At 43.1% G+C, this 15822-nt stretch overlaps 1 protein-coding gene across 15 annotated transcripts in view; it reads left to right on the top strand.

Annotated features, from left to right (window-relative positions):
• The window catches only part of MAST4 (microtubule associated serine/threonine kinase family member 4), a 569622-nt gene that overhangs the window by 396548 nt on the left and 157252 nt on the right, over positions 1-15822 (top strand). For 2 of the 15 annotated variants that reach the window (XM_089908934.1, XM_089908939.1), the window contains exon 1: positions 6496-7100. The exons of 9 other annotated variants lie outside the window; for them this stretch is intronic. Coding sequence is in view for 2 of the 6 variants with exons in the window: in XM_089908932.1 (XP_089765058.1) it covers positions 7009-7100 (92 nt within the window). In the remaining 4 variants the exon portion in view is untranslated. 4 more of the 15 variants (XM_089908932.1, XM_089908938.1, XM_089908935.1 and 1 more) reach the window with 4 other exon arrangements.

The following is a 15822-nucleotide window of genomic DNA, read 5'->3' on the forward strand; positions in this document are numbered from 1 at the left end:
ATCCTCTGATTTGTGGAATAATTTGAGTCAACTTTAAGAATGGAATAAAATTCTGATTTCTACAGAAGCACATGGTTTCTACCTCTGTCTGTATATGTTCCCTATGTGGTACTTCAATGGAAATTTTTACCTCTTATTTTAATGGGATAATTTTCAATAACTGTAGATGCCTGACCTGGAAAAATATTCAAGAAAAGAGGAACTGATAAATTAACCTTAATCTTATATTACAGAAAGGTCTTAGTGTCAGCTACTAAAGGGCTAAATATAACCACACTGACCCACTTAATTGACATTTCTTATAATTGCACTGTAATTCATGCTCAGGAGCTGGATGAGAAATGATGTACCTTAGACCAAGCTTCTGGATCAAGAAACACCATGTCCTTGAAGTTAATTCCAGATTGAGAGTCTAATGTAATGATTAGTGTCTGAGGTTCACTGTTACTCAAAAAGCATTTTGGATTTCATACAAAGTAGTTAGACACATATTTACATGTGTCTACGGATACACAGCTACATGTGCGTGGTCTCTTTTCTGAGATTTTGAAATCTGAGTCAGTAGGCCTAACAGGTACAGTGTATATGAATAATGGTATGGGCTCATGAAGTTCCAAGAGGAATAGACAGAAAGGGCTTTTTAAAACAGGTAAGGGGTCCGTCTTAAAAATACTTGCTTTCAAGTATCTTTCTAACCCTGAGCAAATTCTTCCTCCCTTTATCCCTTGTCTTAACATTCATCCTAATGGTGTATTGAGGATTAAAAGATGGAGATACAGCCCCTGCCCTCACGGAGCTCTTACTCTAAGGGGGAGTGATCTGCAAACATACAGATTCTGATATGGTAGGGGAACACTTCGCATGCAGGAGCTCTCAGGTGCAGAGCTCAATAGAGGGATACCTAACCCAGTAGGGGTAAGGAGGCTCATAGGAAGGCTGTCTACAGTAAGTGGCAAGGAAGTTTGGTCTTAAAGCAGTCTAGAAGTTAGCCTTCCTGTTTGTCAGATGTTGGCGTTGGTCTCGAAGTATTGCTCTCTGCTCCATAATTGGATTGCTTAGCTCTGTTAGAGGCCAGTGCTCTGCTTGGTTTATTGATGGATCTTGCAGACAGCTGATTTTGAACGGAGAGACACACTCTTCTCTGTTTCTCTCCCAGTAGTCTCCTTCCTGCGGGATGACCCCCTCCAGCCCTGTAAGTATGACACATTTTCTAGCAGCCTAACTCCTCTCCCAGGGGAGATTAGGCTATGGGGCTTCTCCCAGGACCCGGCTTGAGAGTCAATGATAGGGTAGATAGAGTGCTAGGGTAATATGCTTACAATCAGTGATTCTGAAACCCTCCCTGGTCCTGTGAGCTGGGCTGCTACCATGCATATTCTTTTTTTTTAATTAATTTTTATTGGAGTACAGTTGATTTACAATGTTGTGTTAGTTTCTGCTCTAGAGCAAAGTGAATCAGTTATACATATACATATATCCACTCTGTTTTAGATTCTATTCTCATATAGGTCATTACAGAGTATTGAGTAGGGTTGCCTGTGCTATACAGTTATCTGTTTTATATATAGCAGTGTGTATATGTCAGTCCCAATCTCTCAGTTTATCCCTCCCTCCCTTTTCCCCCTTGGTAACCATAAGTTTATTTTCTACATCTGGGACTCTATTTCTGTTTTGTAAATAGGTTCATTTGTACCATTTTTTTAGATTCCACATATAGCGATAATCATATATTTGTCTTCCTCTGTTTGACTTCACTCAGTATGACAATCTCTAGGTGCACCCATTTCGCTGCAAATGGCACCATCATATGTTCTAATCTACTTATCTTTTGTACAAATCAAGGAGTCGCTAATTTGGGAGAAAAGTGCTTCATTTCCCATGTCTATCTGTTCTCTCCTCTTTAATTTTGTGAAGTTATTGGTTATTTGCTACATTTTCTGAGCCTCTGATTCTCCTGGGATCCAGGGAACACCTGAGGAAAATATCACATTCTCTTCCCATTCTGGCTCATATTTAGTCTGAACTTTCCCCTCTCGGACCTTGTCCTTCAACCTGCCCTTGTGGATTATGTACTTCTCTACTTAACCTATCAGGAAAGAGAAATCAGTTTTATTTGGTTTCCTTTGTTTTATCTATTCCCTTTAGAAATCTGAATCTCTCTTGCCCTATGATATTGTTTAAAAATGTTTTTTTAATGTGCCCAGCACGATGTAACCCTACTTATTATCCATCTCTTAGCTTTTCAGCATTCAGATCTAGCCCTACGAGTTAATTTTCATTGATCGTTTTTTATCTTCCTTCACATTTTAGCAATGTAAGCAAAAAAATTTGCTTAGTAATTCTAGAAGAGCTTTCTTACAACCCGTTCCCATTGATGCAACTTTCTTTACATTTCTAGCCCAGCTTTTAAGCTTTATTTCTTAAGGTATACAGGGATTACAAGCATTGCTCATTCAGGATGGGCAATGTGCTCTTCACACTCCTATACGCAAAACTCTCAAGACAGCATTTAGAAGATGACCAAAGTACACCTGTAGGTATGGACAGCCTTGGGGATGTAGTCACTTCTGGGTACTCTGATGACAAGAGTGGACAGAGATCAAAGTAAATTTATAGCAGAATCCCCAGACCAGGCCATGATCAGAATACATTTTGAAACTCAGTATTAACTCCACTTGCCCTCGTATCTTTTCATTGGACACGGCCTCATGGCAAGCGTGTCAGTGCAGGGAGCTGACAGCTTCCCAGGCCTCATGCTTACACTAGAAGACTTAATCTCCTATAGTGTCTAAGTTCAAGGCGAGGCTCCAGGGATATTAACCTTAATGCTGTTCTGTGTAGGGTGAAGGAAACCCTACTGAATAAGCATGGGTCAGCGGATGGAACATAGACAGGAGAATTCAAGTCAGTGAAAAGAACCTGGAATCTTGTATATGTAGGAGAGGGGTTAACAGTGAAGAATTTGACCCTTCATTAAATACTTACCTCATCTTAAGCTGGCATTTCAGGAGCTTGACAAGCTTATTTTTCAATCTCATTCACCTTTCTCATAAAAACAATGACTGATAATATCAACCTGATTAAATGAATGAGCATTCTGGATCACAAAACTTGTCCAGTGCTGTATAGGCTTAGTTGTGCAATAAGTAGAAAATCTGACTGGATGACCTAGATCGGCTGTAGTCTTAAGAATTTCCAATAATCTCAATTCCTTCGTAGTTCCGTAGCCAGAGTTTTACTGCATTTGCAACTAAAATATGCTTTAGTTTCTGCTCATATAATTATTTTGTCTGTAGAAAAATGTCAGCAGTTCTGACAATTTTAATTCTTGTATTTGCTGACTGCATTACCTTCTGAATCATAAGTTCCCAAATCAAGTCAAACAGGTTAGAAGACAAGTTACACTTCAGTGTCACACCTACTCCTACTCTTAAAGAAGTGTGGGAATATATCAGCCACTTTCACTGTATTAACTAATTCATTTCCGGTTCTTCACTCACTTTACCAATTTTTATTTTTCATTTTGGATACAACCCCAATTCTTGAAGCCTTTGAAGTGCAAAAAACATTAAAGGAAACATTAAATGTTTAAAGTAAACATTAAAGTAGTTTAAAATACTCAGGTCTTTACCCAGCACCTTGAGAATCTGCATGGTGGATTCCCCAAAATGTACAGGGTGGAGAGAGTTATGACATCTGCTGCCCACAGACCAAAATATGTATTATTCAGTCAAGAGAAGAAATTAATGTTTTATTGATTTATCCATTTTATTGCTATCATTTTTATGGGTGTTGCCCACATATGTAGGCTTTTCTGGAAGGACCATGGAGGATATGAGAGTTGGTGGTGCAGAGTTGCCCCAGAGTTCAATCATCCAGAGCTTGACTCTCACCCACTGTATCACTACAGTTTACCTCTCCTCAAACACCCACACAGGAAGTCCTTCCTTGTTGTTTCAGCCTTTTTCATCTTTGCATTTGAAGGTCCTTCCACATGGTAGTTATTTCAGTATTCAAGGACAGCTGTTGCTTGTTCCCTAAATCTTTTCTTTTCCACATTCACCAGAGTTCCTTCAACCCACAGTTTATATAGCACACTTTCAAGTCCCCTTTCACCAGCTTCATTGTTCTGCTCTGAGCAGCCTCTGATATGTAATTATCTGGATACCTAAAGAGTGAGCACAAAAATTTTTCCCTGGGCTTATCTTTGGGGATGGGGTAGGAGGTAGGATTCAAAGAGAGTTTCCCCTGGATTTGGTTGTGACATTTCTTAAAGCCATGTTAAGACCTGAAGAATGTTAGCCTAACACTTCCGTTTCCAGTTACAGAACATAGATAAAAATGAATCAATAAGAGAAAGTCTTTAGAGTTTAAAAATATCCTCCTGGGATTCTTAAAAATTCAGGATTCCTTGAGAAACTCAATTGACCTGCTAAAACGGATAAATTTCAGGGCATCTTGAAAGAAAGAATAGATACCTGAGCATCTGAAGTATCTCCATTCAAAAAACATGTCTTGAATGCTTACCTAAATCAGGAACTGTCCTCTTGTAGAAGTACAGAGATCAATAAAACATGACTTTAGCCTTGAGGAAGCTCATAGACTAACAGGAAAGGCAGCAGTAAACAGTCAATTGTAATACAGTGTGACCAGCACCCCTGTAGAGGCATCTTCAGAGTGCCATGAAAGTAGAGAGTATGATGTAGGATGCCCTCTGCTCCAGTCTTGCATCTCTCTGCATGGTATTCTTTTAGCTTCTGCATATTGCCAACATTTATGTGCGTTGTGCTCTAGACGCTGCATGAAGGGCTTTATGTATGTCATCTCATTTATGTGTGTGAACCTCTTAGAGGTTGGTCCTATCATGGACCCCATAAAAACAGGGAAAATGAGCAGACATTAAGTGACTTGCTTAAGGTCACAGTAAGTGTTGGATGCAGAATTCAAACCCAAGATTCTTGCTCTTAAGCAATGCTCTATACTACCTATCTCAGAGAAAGCCTTTATCTAGAGTGGTGGTTCTCAACCAGGAGCAATTTTGCACCCCCAAGGAACATTTGGCAATGTCTGTAGACATTATTGACGATCACAACTGGCATCTATTGGGGAGTGATCATGGAGGCTGCTAAACATCCTGCAATGCACAAGACAGTCCTCCAAACAAAAAATTATCCAGCCTAAAATGTCAACAGTGCAGAGGTTAGGAAGCTCTGCTCTGGAGTATGGTACTATCTTTGTGTCAGCCTTTAAAAAATACTTTTTTGGATATTTAAAAGCATTTTTTTAAGAGAAGACATGGCTTAGTATGGGGCAAAAAATATTGGACCAAGTCCCTAAGTATCTGGTGAAGTGTATTTTGCCATGTAAAATTGAGAAAATATTGTCTTCTTTGTCTACCTTTGTAGATTTCAAGGATCTGAGGAGGCCCATCAGAAATTCTTAGAGTGCTTGGGGTGAAAATATTTCTGGGGGTCCCCAGGATTAAAGAGCATCTCAAAGTAGACTCCTGTTCTTTGTTTAGCCCCATCCCTTGTCAGCTGACCCCCCCATCCCCTTTTTCCTCACCCTTATCTTTCTATAAGCAAGTTTGTTCCCAGTATTTAATGATTGAACTAAACCATTTTTAAAACGTTATTTTTGATTAAACATTTTTTTAAAATTTATTATCTCTTGACATATTACACCAGATTAAAGTAGCTAATTTAAATTCTAGTGTTTTCTTTATATACTTAATCATAAGCATTGGTGGGTTTGGGGAGTTATTGGAATCCTGTGGTTTTCTTCAAAATGAATAACTGTAACATTGGTTCAACCTCCCCTTCATTCCTTCCTTTCAAAGTCTTAACACTCACGGCAGGAAAATGATTCTAGCATTGGTTAACTAAGTGCCAGGTCGTATCTTCACAGGTAGTGGTTGACCAGTCCCTAGATAGGGTGAAGCCAGACAGGTGTGCGCTGTAGCAATTCATCAAATGGATGTAAACTCAAAAATAAAGTTTACTGAGGTTTTAGGTGAGTGTGGCATTCCCTCGGCGTGCTTTTCCTACACGACAAACAGCGTCCCTCGGCAGAGCCATTACTGACTTTCTTGGAGTGTTTTCCTGGTGATCCAGTCTTCAGTGAATCACGCATCAGCCTCCAGGTGTGCGCTGTGCACTCTCCACCGGGTTCCGGATCGCGCTGGGTTTAATTTCTTTGGGGGGACCGATCCACCAGGGGCTCCGCGCTGGGGGCGCGGCGGCGGGAGATGCTAGGGTGTCCCAGTCCTCCTGGGCTCACGCACCGGTCCCGTCTGCTCCCTTTCCCATGAGGCCCCGCTCCTATGGGGAGTGTCTGCGGTGGGGACCGGTCCCGCCGCCTGGCCCCTTCCCGCTGAGGCTGCACAAAGGTGTCCGGCTGGAGTCCGCCAACCGGCCAGCTTTCTATAAGTGCTTTTAAGTTTCCGTTTTTCGAGGAGGGGCGAAGAAGAGGAGCTTTTTCCATTTACATTCCTTTCCTTGTATGTAGATACCGAGAGGAAACTCAGCACTGGGCATGTTCGGATGTTGAATGGTTTTGCTGATAAGCACCAGCCTCCCGGAACCAAAGACTTAAACTAGTCCTCTCCCCTGCCCATCCCCACCCCCCCGCAGGAGCTGCAAATGGTATCTGCCAAACAGATGACAAAGTACCTTGGACTGAATCACACACAGACAACATTTTGAGCCGAACGCACGGCCCAACTCTTGTAATTACTGTTTATAGCTGGCCAAGGCTGACCAGGAGAGGGCAAACCCAGGAGGAAACAAGTTTCCTGAACCTTGGAGAAATAGCTGTGTGTTGATTAAAGGCTAGAACGGGTACTTTTCACTCACGCTCCAAGTTGTTCTTGAGATCACAGTTCGCAGCACGTTTTCTCTGGAGGCAGTGAGTAGATAATTGGGATCTTTTTTGTCTTTTTTTTTCCCCCTCCTCCCTCCGTTTTGGTCTTATGGCCTTGAACCTACAGTGAATTGAAGCGAGAAAGAAATGGATATGTCTGACCCAAATTTTTGGACTGTGCTCTCAAACTTTACTATGCCTCATTTGAGGAGTGGGAACAGGCTTCGGCGAACACAAAGGTAAAAAACTTGGGGGTCCTTTTAGCCTGGAGAGGGAATGAATGCTTTGGCTTAGGAGGCTGCCCGGCTGCCTGGGCCCCCTTAGCAACTGGGGTTTTGTTGATTGGGTTACAGTTTGAAAAGTTTATACTCTGCTGGGGGGCCCTGGTTCAGGTGTTGCCTCCTCTGTGGTTTTCCTGGGTCAGGCTGATGAATGTGCTTTTCGGAGTTCTTCAGAAATGTGGAGAATCAGACCTCGAGTTGTGAGTGGTGGGGAGAGAAGGGAAGGGGGAGGAGATAACTTTTTCCCTCTCTTTGATCTGATCATTTATCCGTTTCATTCACTCAGGCGGTGGAGCTTCTGTTACTCTGTGTAGAGCCTTTCAGATGCTTCCCTCTATGAAATATTTAACCTTTATACGATGCAAATGTACGATTCAAAGATAGCTCAAGCTTGTCTGTTTCATATTGTCTGCTTAAAGAGAAACGTCTGCATAACTTTGCATTTTTAAAAATTGATTTGCTGACATTTATTTCTAAAAGTAGACTGGCCTTTTCATTTTGTAACATGTATTTGTTAGAACAGGTGAAAAGAAGAAAGTTTTAAAATCAAGGTGAAGCTCATGCCACAAGTGAAAGACAGTTGAGAGTTAGTTGCTGACACTTGGGTGAGAGAAAATGATTTTAAAGCAGGTGTTTCTTCTCTCTCCACATTTGTGTCCAGCACAGACAGGTGGCATGATTTTGGTTTTAGAGGGGCACACCCTTTGAGTTGTTTAAATATAGATTCTTTGTTTTTCTTCAAAACTTGCCTTGAACATACACGTGAACATGCACGAGGGCAAGGGTGCAGTCAAATAAACAGGGTGCTTGGCTATCAGATTGGTAGATTCATCTCTATGCTCCAGTGTTTAAAGAACACAGGAAGATGGTTCATTCTGTTTGGTTATACCAGTAACTTTTTGTAGCGTAAGTGCAAATACATAATACTTTGGAAAACTTAGTAGTTTTTGCATTTGACATTTCTCATGGTATTTCTTAATTTTCAGAAGCGCCCTGGAATACCCTGACACATGCTGTTTATACATACACAAACAAACGTGTGTGTGTGTTTGTGTGTATGTGTCTCAGAGAGAGAGAGAGAGAGAGAGAGCATGATTGCGTTGATTTTTAAGTTATACTTACCTTTTAATGCAACTTGAACAATATTAGTCCCACTAAACCATATGATTCTAAAGTTGTGCCTTTTAAATAAGGTGGCTGTGCTTTTCTACTCTAATGTTCAGAGACACTCTTTTGGTATTGGTCATTTTTTAACAGGCTGTGTCATCCATGCACCAAACCCCCCAAACAACGAATCAGTTGAAGAGATACTTACTGTTCCTGAACCAGGCCCCTACTCCTCATGACAGTAAATCCTATAACTTCTTTGTCAGGAGCCCTTAAATATGTCTAAGTGATGTAGCCCTGGCGGTGATGCGGCTGCTGCTCTCACCTAGAACCACTTCTTGGGGAGATAAGTCTGCTCTGGCATCACACCTGTGTGTCTGAAACTGAAAAGCATCTGGAATCTTTCTTCCCCGCACCTACCTGTTTGATAGTATTATTGAGTCAAATGCATAAAAAATTCTCAGGCTGGTCTGACCATGGCCTTTGGGCAGTATCTGTCCAGCCCAGAGCACTCCATTTTAGACAGCTCACACTGTCAGAGAGCCTAGGTTCTGAAGGAACTTGGATTCCTCCCAACCAAATGAGGGTGTGGGAGGGCTGTGTCCATTCCCCAAGTCATGGGCCCGTATCTTCAGTTTAGTGATACAGAGAGGGAGGTGGAATTTCTTCCCTCCCGTCTCAGAGTAGAGGCTGTCACAGCCTGTTTGTTTTTTGGGATTTCCTAGATTCATGGAGTTTGGAAATATATATCCTGAAGATCATCTCTAGATACATCTACTTACAGGTCTCACAGGGCTGGAACTGCTTTCTATGTATTAGGTAGATTCAGGAAGGTACGGGCAGGTGTCCCTCTCTCCGGGTCAGTGTACGTGGCCATTGCTTTCTCTTATTATACAGTGATCAGTTCTGGCTCTGCGTCCTTTCGTAAGGACATGAAGTGTATGCTTATAGTATGACTCTTCCCCTTCTGTGACCTCCCTTAACTGCTCTACATCCTTTTCCTCCTCTAAGTGCCACATTAACCCTGTTTCTTACAGCACTGATCAGTTTCCCTAAATCTGCCCTTTTAAAAGGACCTCTCCTTTCCCAAGCAGCCCGATGCTTTTGCCAGCCTCACTGAGGGTGTGCCCACTGTCCAGGTGAGGGTGCCTTGCCCTCATCCTCAGCTGGACGTGCCTGGGCCCTTGGAACAGCTCTCCTGCCCAAGCCTGGCTGCTTCTCTGCACATTTGCTGACTTTGTTCGACAGATCATTCATTTTGCATATTTTATCCCAGCTACTTGTTCTGATTACATTGTAATCCAGAGGACTTCATCATAACCTTTTCTTTATATCAGCTTCTTGCGCCTATCAAAGAGTAAAATCCAGCTTTGAGCCTGTGAATGAGCATCTTGGAACTCCTAGGGATAGGATGTTTGGTACCACTTAGACAAAAGAGAGCCTGAATGGTTCCAGACTCTTCCCTTAAATCTATATCATGGTAGAACTTGTCAACACAGAGGGCTTTGGGTTTTTGCTGCATCGCATCTGCCTTGCCAGTTTAGCATGGCTCTGGTTTTTTGGTTTGCCCTCTCATGGGAACACTTTTAAGGTTTCTCTTCCAACTCAAAGCCCTGCATGGGCCCATAACTCCCTGAGTTCTTGGGGAAAGGCACCTACAGACTGACTCTCAGGCCTAGACTCTTAAACAGGTCCTGATGCACCGAAAGCCTGGTTTACTTGTGCTGCGTCCCAACGATGATAATGTTGTTCCCTTCATTCCTTTTTGCCTGGACTGCGGCAGACACTGGGTTGTCTGGATGCACACTGACTTTGTCCGATGTTTTGCTGTAAAGCTCACATTTCCATTGGTAATGGTTCCTTTTTTATGATGGGCTTTGCCCACCTCTCCCCCTCCTTCATTTCCTCAAGGTAGTCTCAATACAGCCATTCACCTGCTGCTTTGAGGGACAAAAATCTAGGCTGAATAAACAGGGTATTTAAACGAAAATGTGTTGTTTTAAACTGAAGTAAGAATTGCATGTTTTAGAGGCTGTGAGTTTCATAGACCTGCGGATTCTCCATTCACTTCAGGATCCCCTTGCAAGGTAGGATGGGAATTAGTTTGCCTGCTTTTTGTTACTATTTGTTTGTAACATCTTTTCCTTTCCCGTAGGATTAAAAATTTCGAGGCAGAAGGGATCAAACTTCTCTTTGACTTATATCTCCTCTGTGTCTCACTGTCAAGAAAGGACTACCATTGATTTATAAATGTTGCTACTTAGTTTTGAAGTGCGCTTTTAGTTTTGTTGAAGCCTAGAGACTCTAGAAGATGCTTGATTTTTAACCTCAGTGGTCAGAAATCTGTCATGTTTTCTTTGGGCTTAAGTGATAATGTCCAAACCTCAGTGACACCTAAGTCAGTACAATCCTACCCAGGCCATTGGGTAGTTGGTGACTCAGTTCATCACTTTGAGAGAGGTTCCAAATGTATTTTTCTGAGAACCTTGGGATAAAAGGTTATTTGGGTTTTGCTTTGTTTTTTGCTAAATTCACATTACTCAGCAGTGACAATGAACAGCAGGTACATTCAGGGATCTTTAACTGCTGTAGTTGTCAGAAGGCATTGAATTTTTATGCACACTGCATCTTCTCTTCAGAAACACCTGTAGTGTTTGGTGAGTTTTTCTTTTGTTTTGAGCATGAATGTATGTCTTTAAAAAGCATGGAATATGCTTCTCTCCTGCCCTGGCATGTTAGATATTGGTTAACCCGTACTTACCCCTTTTACAGAAAGCCCAGTTACATCCACGTTTATTGAGCATCTATTGTTTGCCTGGGCACTGTTACCCAAAGCCGAAAGCCATAGGCATGCCTTCAGTGAAGACCTGCAGATGAATCGTTGCAAACCAGGGCAATCGAGAAGTATTTACCAGGTACAAAGGAGCCGGGAGATGCACCAGATAGAAAACCTTGGGGAGGTTTTGAAGGGTACATTGGTATTTATCAGACAGGAAGACAAGGACTTCCCAGGAAGCGAAAGAAATGGTGTGTACGAAGGCATGGAGGCCTTGGCAACAGCAGAGTTCAAGGGATTATACATAGCTCAGTATTGCTGGAGCATAAAGAACCAGAAGCATAACTCAGTACTGCTGAAGCATAAAGTTTAAAGAGGCTACATAATAGAGCACAATGGTTAAGAGGGTTGATCTGAAGCCAGTTTACCTGAGTTCGAATCTTAACTCTGTGATATTGTATACTGAGTAAGTTACCTTCTTTGGACTTCAGTTGCTCTGTCTATAAAGTAGGGACAAGTAAATTACTTGTCTCATAGGATTGGCATAAAGATTAAAATATGTTCATATGTATAAAATGCTTAATGCAATGACTCACATCGAAAAGCCTTAATAAACTCCAACTATTAATATGGTTACTGTCATTACAACAAGGGGATGAGTAGTGGGTAATGACTGAGGAGGAGCGTTGAGACACTTGGCATTTGTGGGAGCTTGGCCTTTATCCAGTGGGAGAGAGACATGTCTAGCAGCACTTGGGGAGTTTAGGTCTGAGAAGAGAGGATGGGACCTCGAAACCAATGAATAAGTTATTGCGGTAGCCTTTCTAAAGGGTTTTGCAGGCCTGAGCAAAGAATGTGGTGAGATTACGCCTTGAGAGATATTAAGGATATAAAATTGGGAGAAGGTGATGAGCTATTGGCTCTGAGGGATGAAGAAAGATACCACAATGGCCCTGGGGGTTTTTACTTGGGAAACCAGGGAAATGGAGAATCACCTGTACATATAAGACACAAGTACTTGTACTCGCCCCTTGTGTCCCCAGAGGCTCCTTCATCCACATTTATTGAGCACCTGTTGTGTGCTGAGTACCGTGGAGCTTCCATTTCTTCATTCAGCTGGTACAGCACCAGTGTCCTGTGCTGGGCCAGGGATATAGAGGTAAACCAGACAGAATGCTTGGGCCTCACAAATAAACCAACATCTAAATAAGTCAAGTGGTGGTCACTGTGTTCTGAAGGCTGTAAGCAAGAGGTGAGAAGAGAGAGTGACTGTGCGGGGACTACTTTAGATCGTGTGGTCAGGGAAGGTCTTTGAAGAGGTAATATTCAAGAGATCTAAAGGATGAGAAAGAGCCGTCGGCGGGAAGACTTTGGGAGCAGGCATCTGGGAACAGCCAAGGCTCTGCGGCAAGAAAGAGCGAGCCTCAAGGCAGGCAGTTGGATGGTAGGTCCAGGGCACTCGAGGAGGCTGGACCAGAGATAAGAGGCTTGGGAGTCCTCATTAGGACCATGAGAAATATGTTAGATTAATCTGTGGGAGAGCTAAAGATGCCCCATTTAAGGAGTGGGCAGAGATGCAGATAGGAACCGGAAGGGAGACGTGGAGGAGAGTCCCGTAAGAGGGAAGGAAGCTGGCAGAGTGTTCTCACAGAGATCCCGACAGAATGATCAACTGCCGCTCCACGGAGATGAACCGTGGTGTGCGTTGTGTCTGACGACTGGGGAGTCCTGGTGACTTCCGCGTGAACCCCAGCAGCAGAGGGGTGGGCTCAGGGCGGCGGGAGGAGCCAGGAAAGCAGGAGTGAAGCAAGCGAGGCATTGGAGACCATGGGTGGCACCCCCCCCCTCTGTGGGTAGCTAAGCACAGCAGCCACACATCCTTGTGTACCAGCCTCTGCACATTCGCAGCTGGCCCGTCAGCCCTCCTCCCTGAATCATATCCCCTTACTCAGTGTTGCTCACTTTATTGTCTGCTTCATCACCCAGACAGGCAATGACAGCTTCCTTTGCCCTCCCCTCTGGAAGCTCAAGTTCTTTCCCCAGTCTCCTGAGTATCTGCTTTCTGACATGTTTACAGTTGGAGCTGCTCCGCTGAGGGTCTCTAGCCCCTACCTGCCCCCTCGTTGACTATGCCTGAGCCTGAATCTGAGCCAAGTACAAATGGAGGGAGGGTACGCTGTCCGCCCCGCCCCTCAAGCCTATTCCACAAGTGGCTGAAACCTGGCGCTCACATCCGTGCTCTCATCCTCTCTACACCTGACCTGCAGGCTCTGCCCCTCCCCGAGTCTTTGCACCCGTTTTCCTCCCACTCCTTGCTTTCCCCAGGCCTGTTTCATAACTGCTTCCTTTCATCCTTCTTTCTTCATGCTCTGGACTGCATTTTCCACAGGTGGGACAGGCCTGCCCATCACTGCGGGGCTCGCCCTTCCGTCCTCTCATCTTGTCATCCTCCCACCTTGTCTCTAGTTAGCTCTGACATCGGCACTGGTGCCTGAGGCCCTCACTCCTGCACCCCTCCCCCAGCCTAATAAGGGAGACCCCTGGGGGAGAGGAGAACGTGGAGACCCCAGGTTAGGAGCTCCCAGCAGCTCTCTGAGTGACTCGTGTGCAGAGCCTGGCTGCCCCACACCAGAGCAGCGTGTTCTCCGGGTCTTCAGGCTGGCCAGACACAAAGGATGTGAGCCGGAATATGCACATCTCAGAAATATTGCTTTAAGCTTCTAGTGGGAGGTTTACAACAGGAGATGACAGATCATTTGTTTTGCCCCTGAATTTGTAGGTCTTTTGTGAGGGGAGAGAGAAGCAGAAAGAGGGAGGAGGAAAGGAATGAGAGAGAAAAATGTGTGAGACCTTAAAAAGTAGATTTCAAAAGAAGTCCATTAAGAACAAAGCTTTAGAATGGGGAGCATGTGCTCCCTGGGGACGCATGGGCTATTCGTTGCTCTACTTGGTCGACACTGGAAGGGGTATATGTGTGTCAGTAAGTTCACAGTGAGGGGGGTGAACGTTATATGCTTTTATGGCTCTGTTTGCTTCTCTTTACGCATGTATCCTGTTATCAGAAGCCCAAGTGATACTTTTAAAACAGGGGAATCGTAAGCCTCAAGATAGAGACCATCTGCCTTCTGGGCTAAAAACTGACAGTCGCTGGGGTTGAGAAATCTCCCCTGTGTGGAGACAGCTCATGGAGGAGAAGGCTTGGGGTAGGGCTTTATTCGGAAGACTTTGGGAGAGTCCTCCTTGTGTAGGTTGAGATGGAAATAGGCTGGTTTCTCAGGGAGCTCAGGACTAGAGGCTCTGAACCCCTGCCTCACTCTCCAGCACACCCAGCTCTCAGTGTGAGTAAGCCCACACAAAGCTATGTTTAATCTGAGCTGTCTTCACTACGTGTAACCTAGTCATTTGGGAGTGACATCACGGTAACTGAGTAATCCCTTTGAAAGTTAATAGGAGATCCAAGATAATAAAATGGTCCTGGGGCTACCTGGATGAAAGTAGGCACAGGGTGTATGTAAAACTATTTATTAAAAGCAAAGTCAACCTCTATTGGTAGAAGCCTTGGATATCGATTGAGCAGCACACTTGGTTTTTGTGACCCGTGGCACATTTTGTAACTAGAGGAATATCTCTAAATAAAAAGTTCACGTGGTTATTAATACTTGTTCTGATACTTTATTTTCCTTCCTCTATCTTGGTAGTTAGGAAAGTTCCCTTGTGAACTTGGCTTTAAATTCTGAAAATATTGACCTTACATCTTATTAATAGCATGAGAAGACCAGTGGGAGTTTTAGCTACACTAATGGTTATTGGATATGTTTGTTAGAGAGGTAATTATAGCAATATCAAACTGAAACATCATGTTGTTTTGTTTTAAAGAAAAAAGGCCCAAGCAGAGGATTTAGGCTTTGATCAGCATTTGAAGGTAAAGTAGATTGGTAAGAAGAATAGACAGTCATTAATGTTTATCTTATCTTAAGCTCCTCTGTCACTTGCTTTATTAAAGAACCTGGGGACTTTCTACAATCTGCTGACTTTGGAATTTACATTTATCAGTGATTCTGATTTTGTTACAGTTTGGGGTTTCTTGGGAAACTAATTGCAGGCAAAATCCATATATATATCTATATCTATCTATCTATCTATCTATCTATCTAACTATCTATCTATATATATATGGAGCTCCATGTCTTTGGAAACTTTCTAACCTGACATGGAAATTCATATAGGAGATAGCTTTTGGAGATAATGTTTTAGGTTCTGAGTGAATCATCTGGGTGGAGGGAATGAGGAACGGGTGAAACTTGGTGAAGTCCCCTAGGGTGGTAGAATCAGAAAGGGAGGAAAACTGATGGATCCGCCAGGCCCATTTTGCCCTGTGAGTGTTTGCTGAAGCTGTTCTTGCCGTGCTTTATTCTGTCTAATTTTAAACATTACACTGCATGTTGATGTCTCAGGACCCTGACTTGGACCTTACGACATCTCCCTTGAGAGTCACTATTACATCATCTAGGCACTGCCAGATTTCTTAACTACTAGATCTGAAGAATATCACTGAACCTGTGGCTTGCGTAAAAATCACCGATGTCCCTTTAATATTCCTATCTTTTAAAGTGCTATATGATGGGTATCTTTTAATTAGAAATTATAGTTATTAAATGTTTTACAGGTAGATGAAGGGGTTAAGGGGAAAAAGTATGTTTGTCATGGGAAAAGCTGCTAGCTGAATAAAGCACTCTAGGAAATACGGTAAATGAAACCTTTGTTACTGTAAAACAATGGCCATTAAGTGACTATTAT

The sequence above is a fragment of the Delphinapterus leucas genome, chromosome 3 (genome assembly GCF_059928025.1).
Source record: "Delphinapterus leucas isolate spDelLeu-1000000601 "Yukka" chromosome 3, BTC_Dleu_Yukka2, whole genome shotgun sequence".
NCBI lineage: Eukaryota > Metazoa > Chordata > Mammalia > Artiodactyla > Monodontidae > Delphinapterus > Delphinapterus leucas.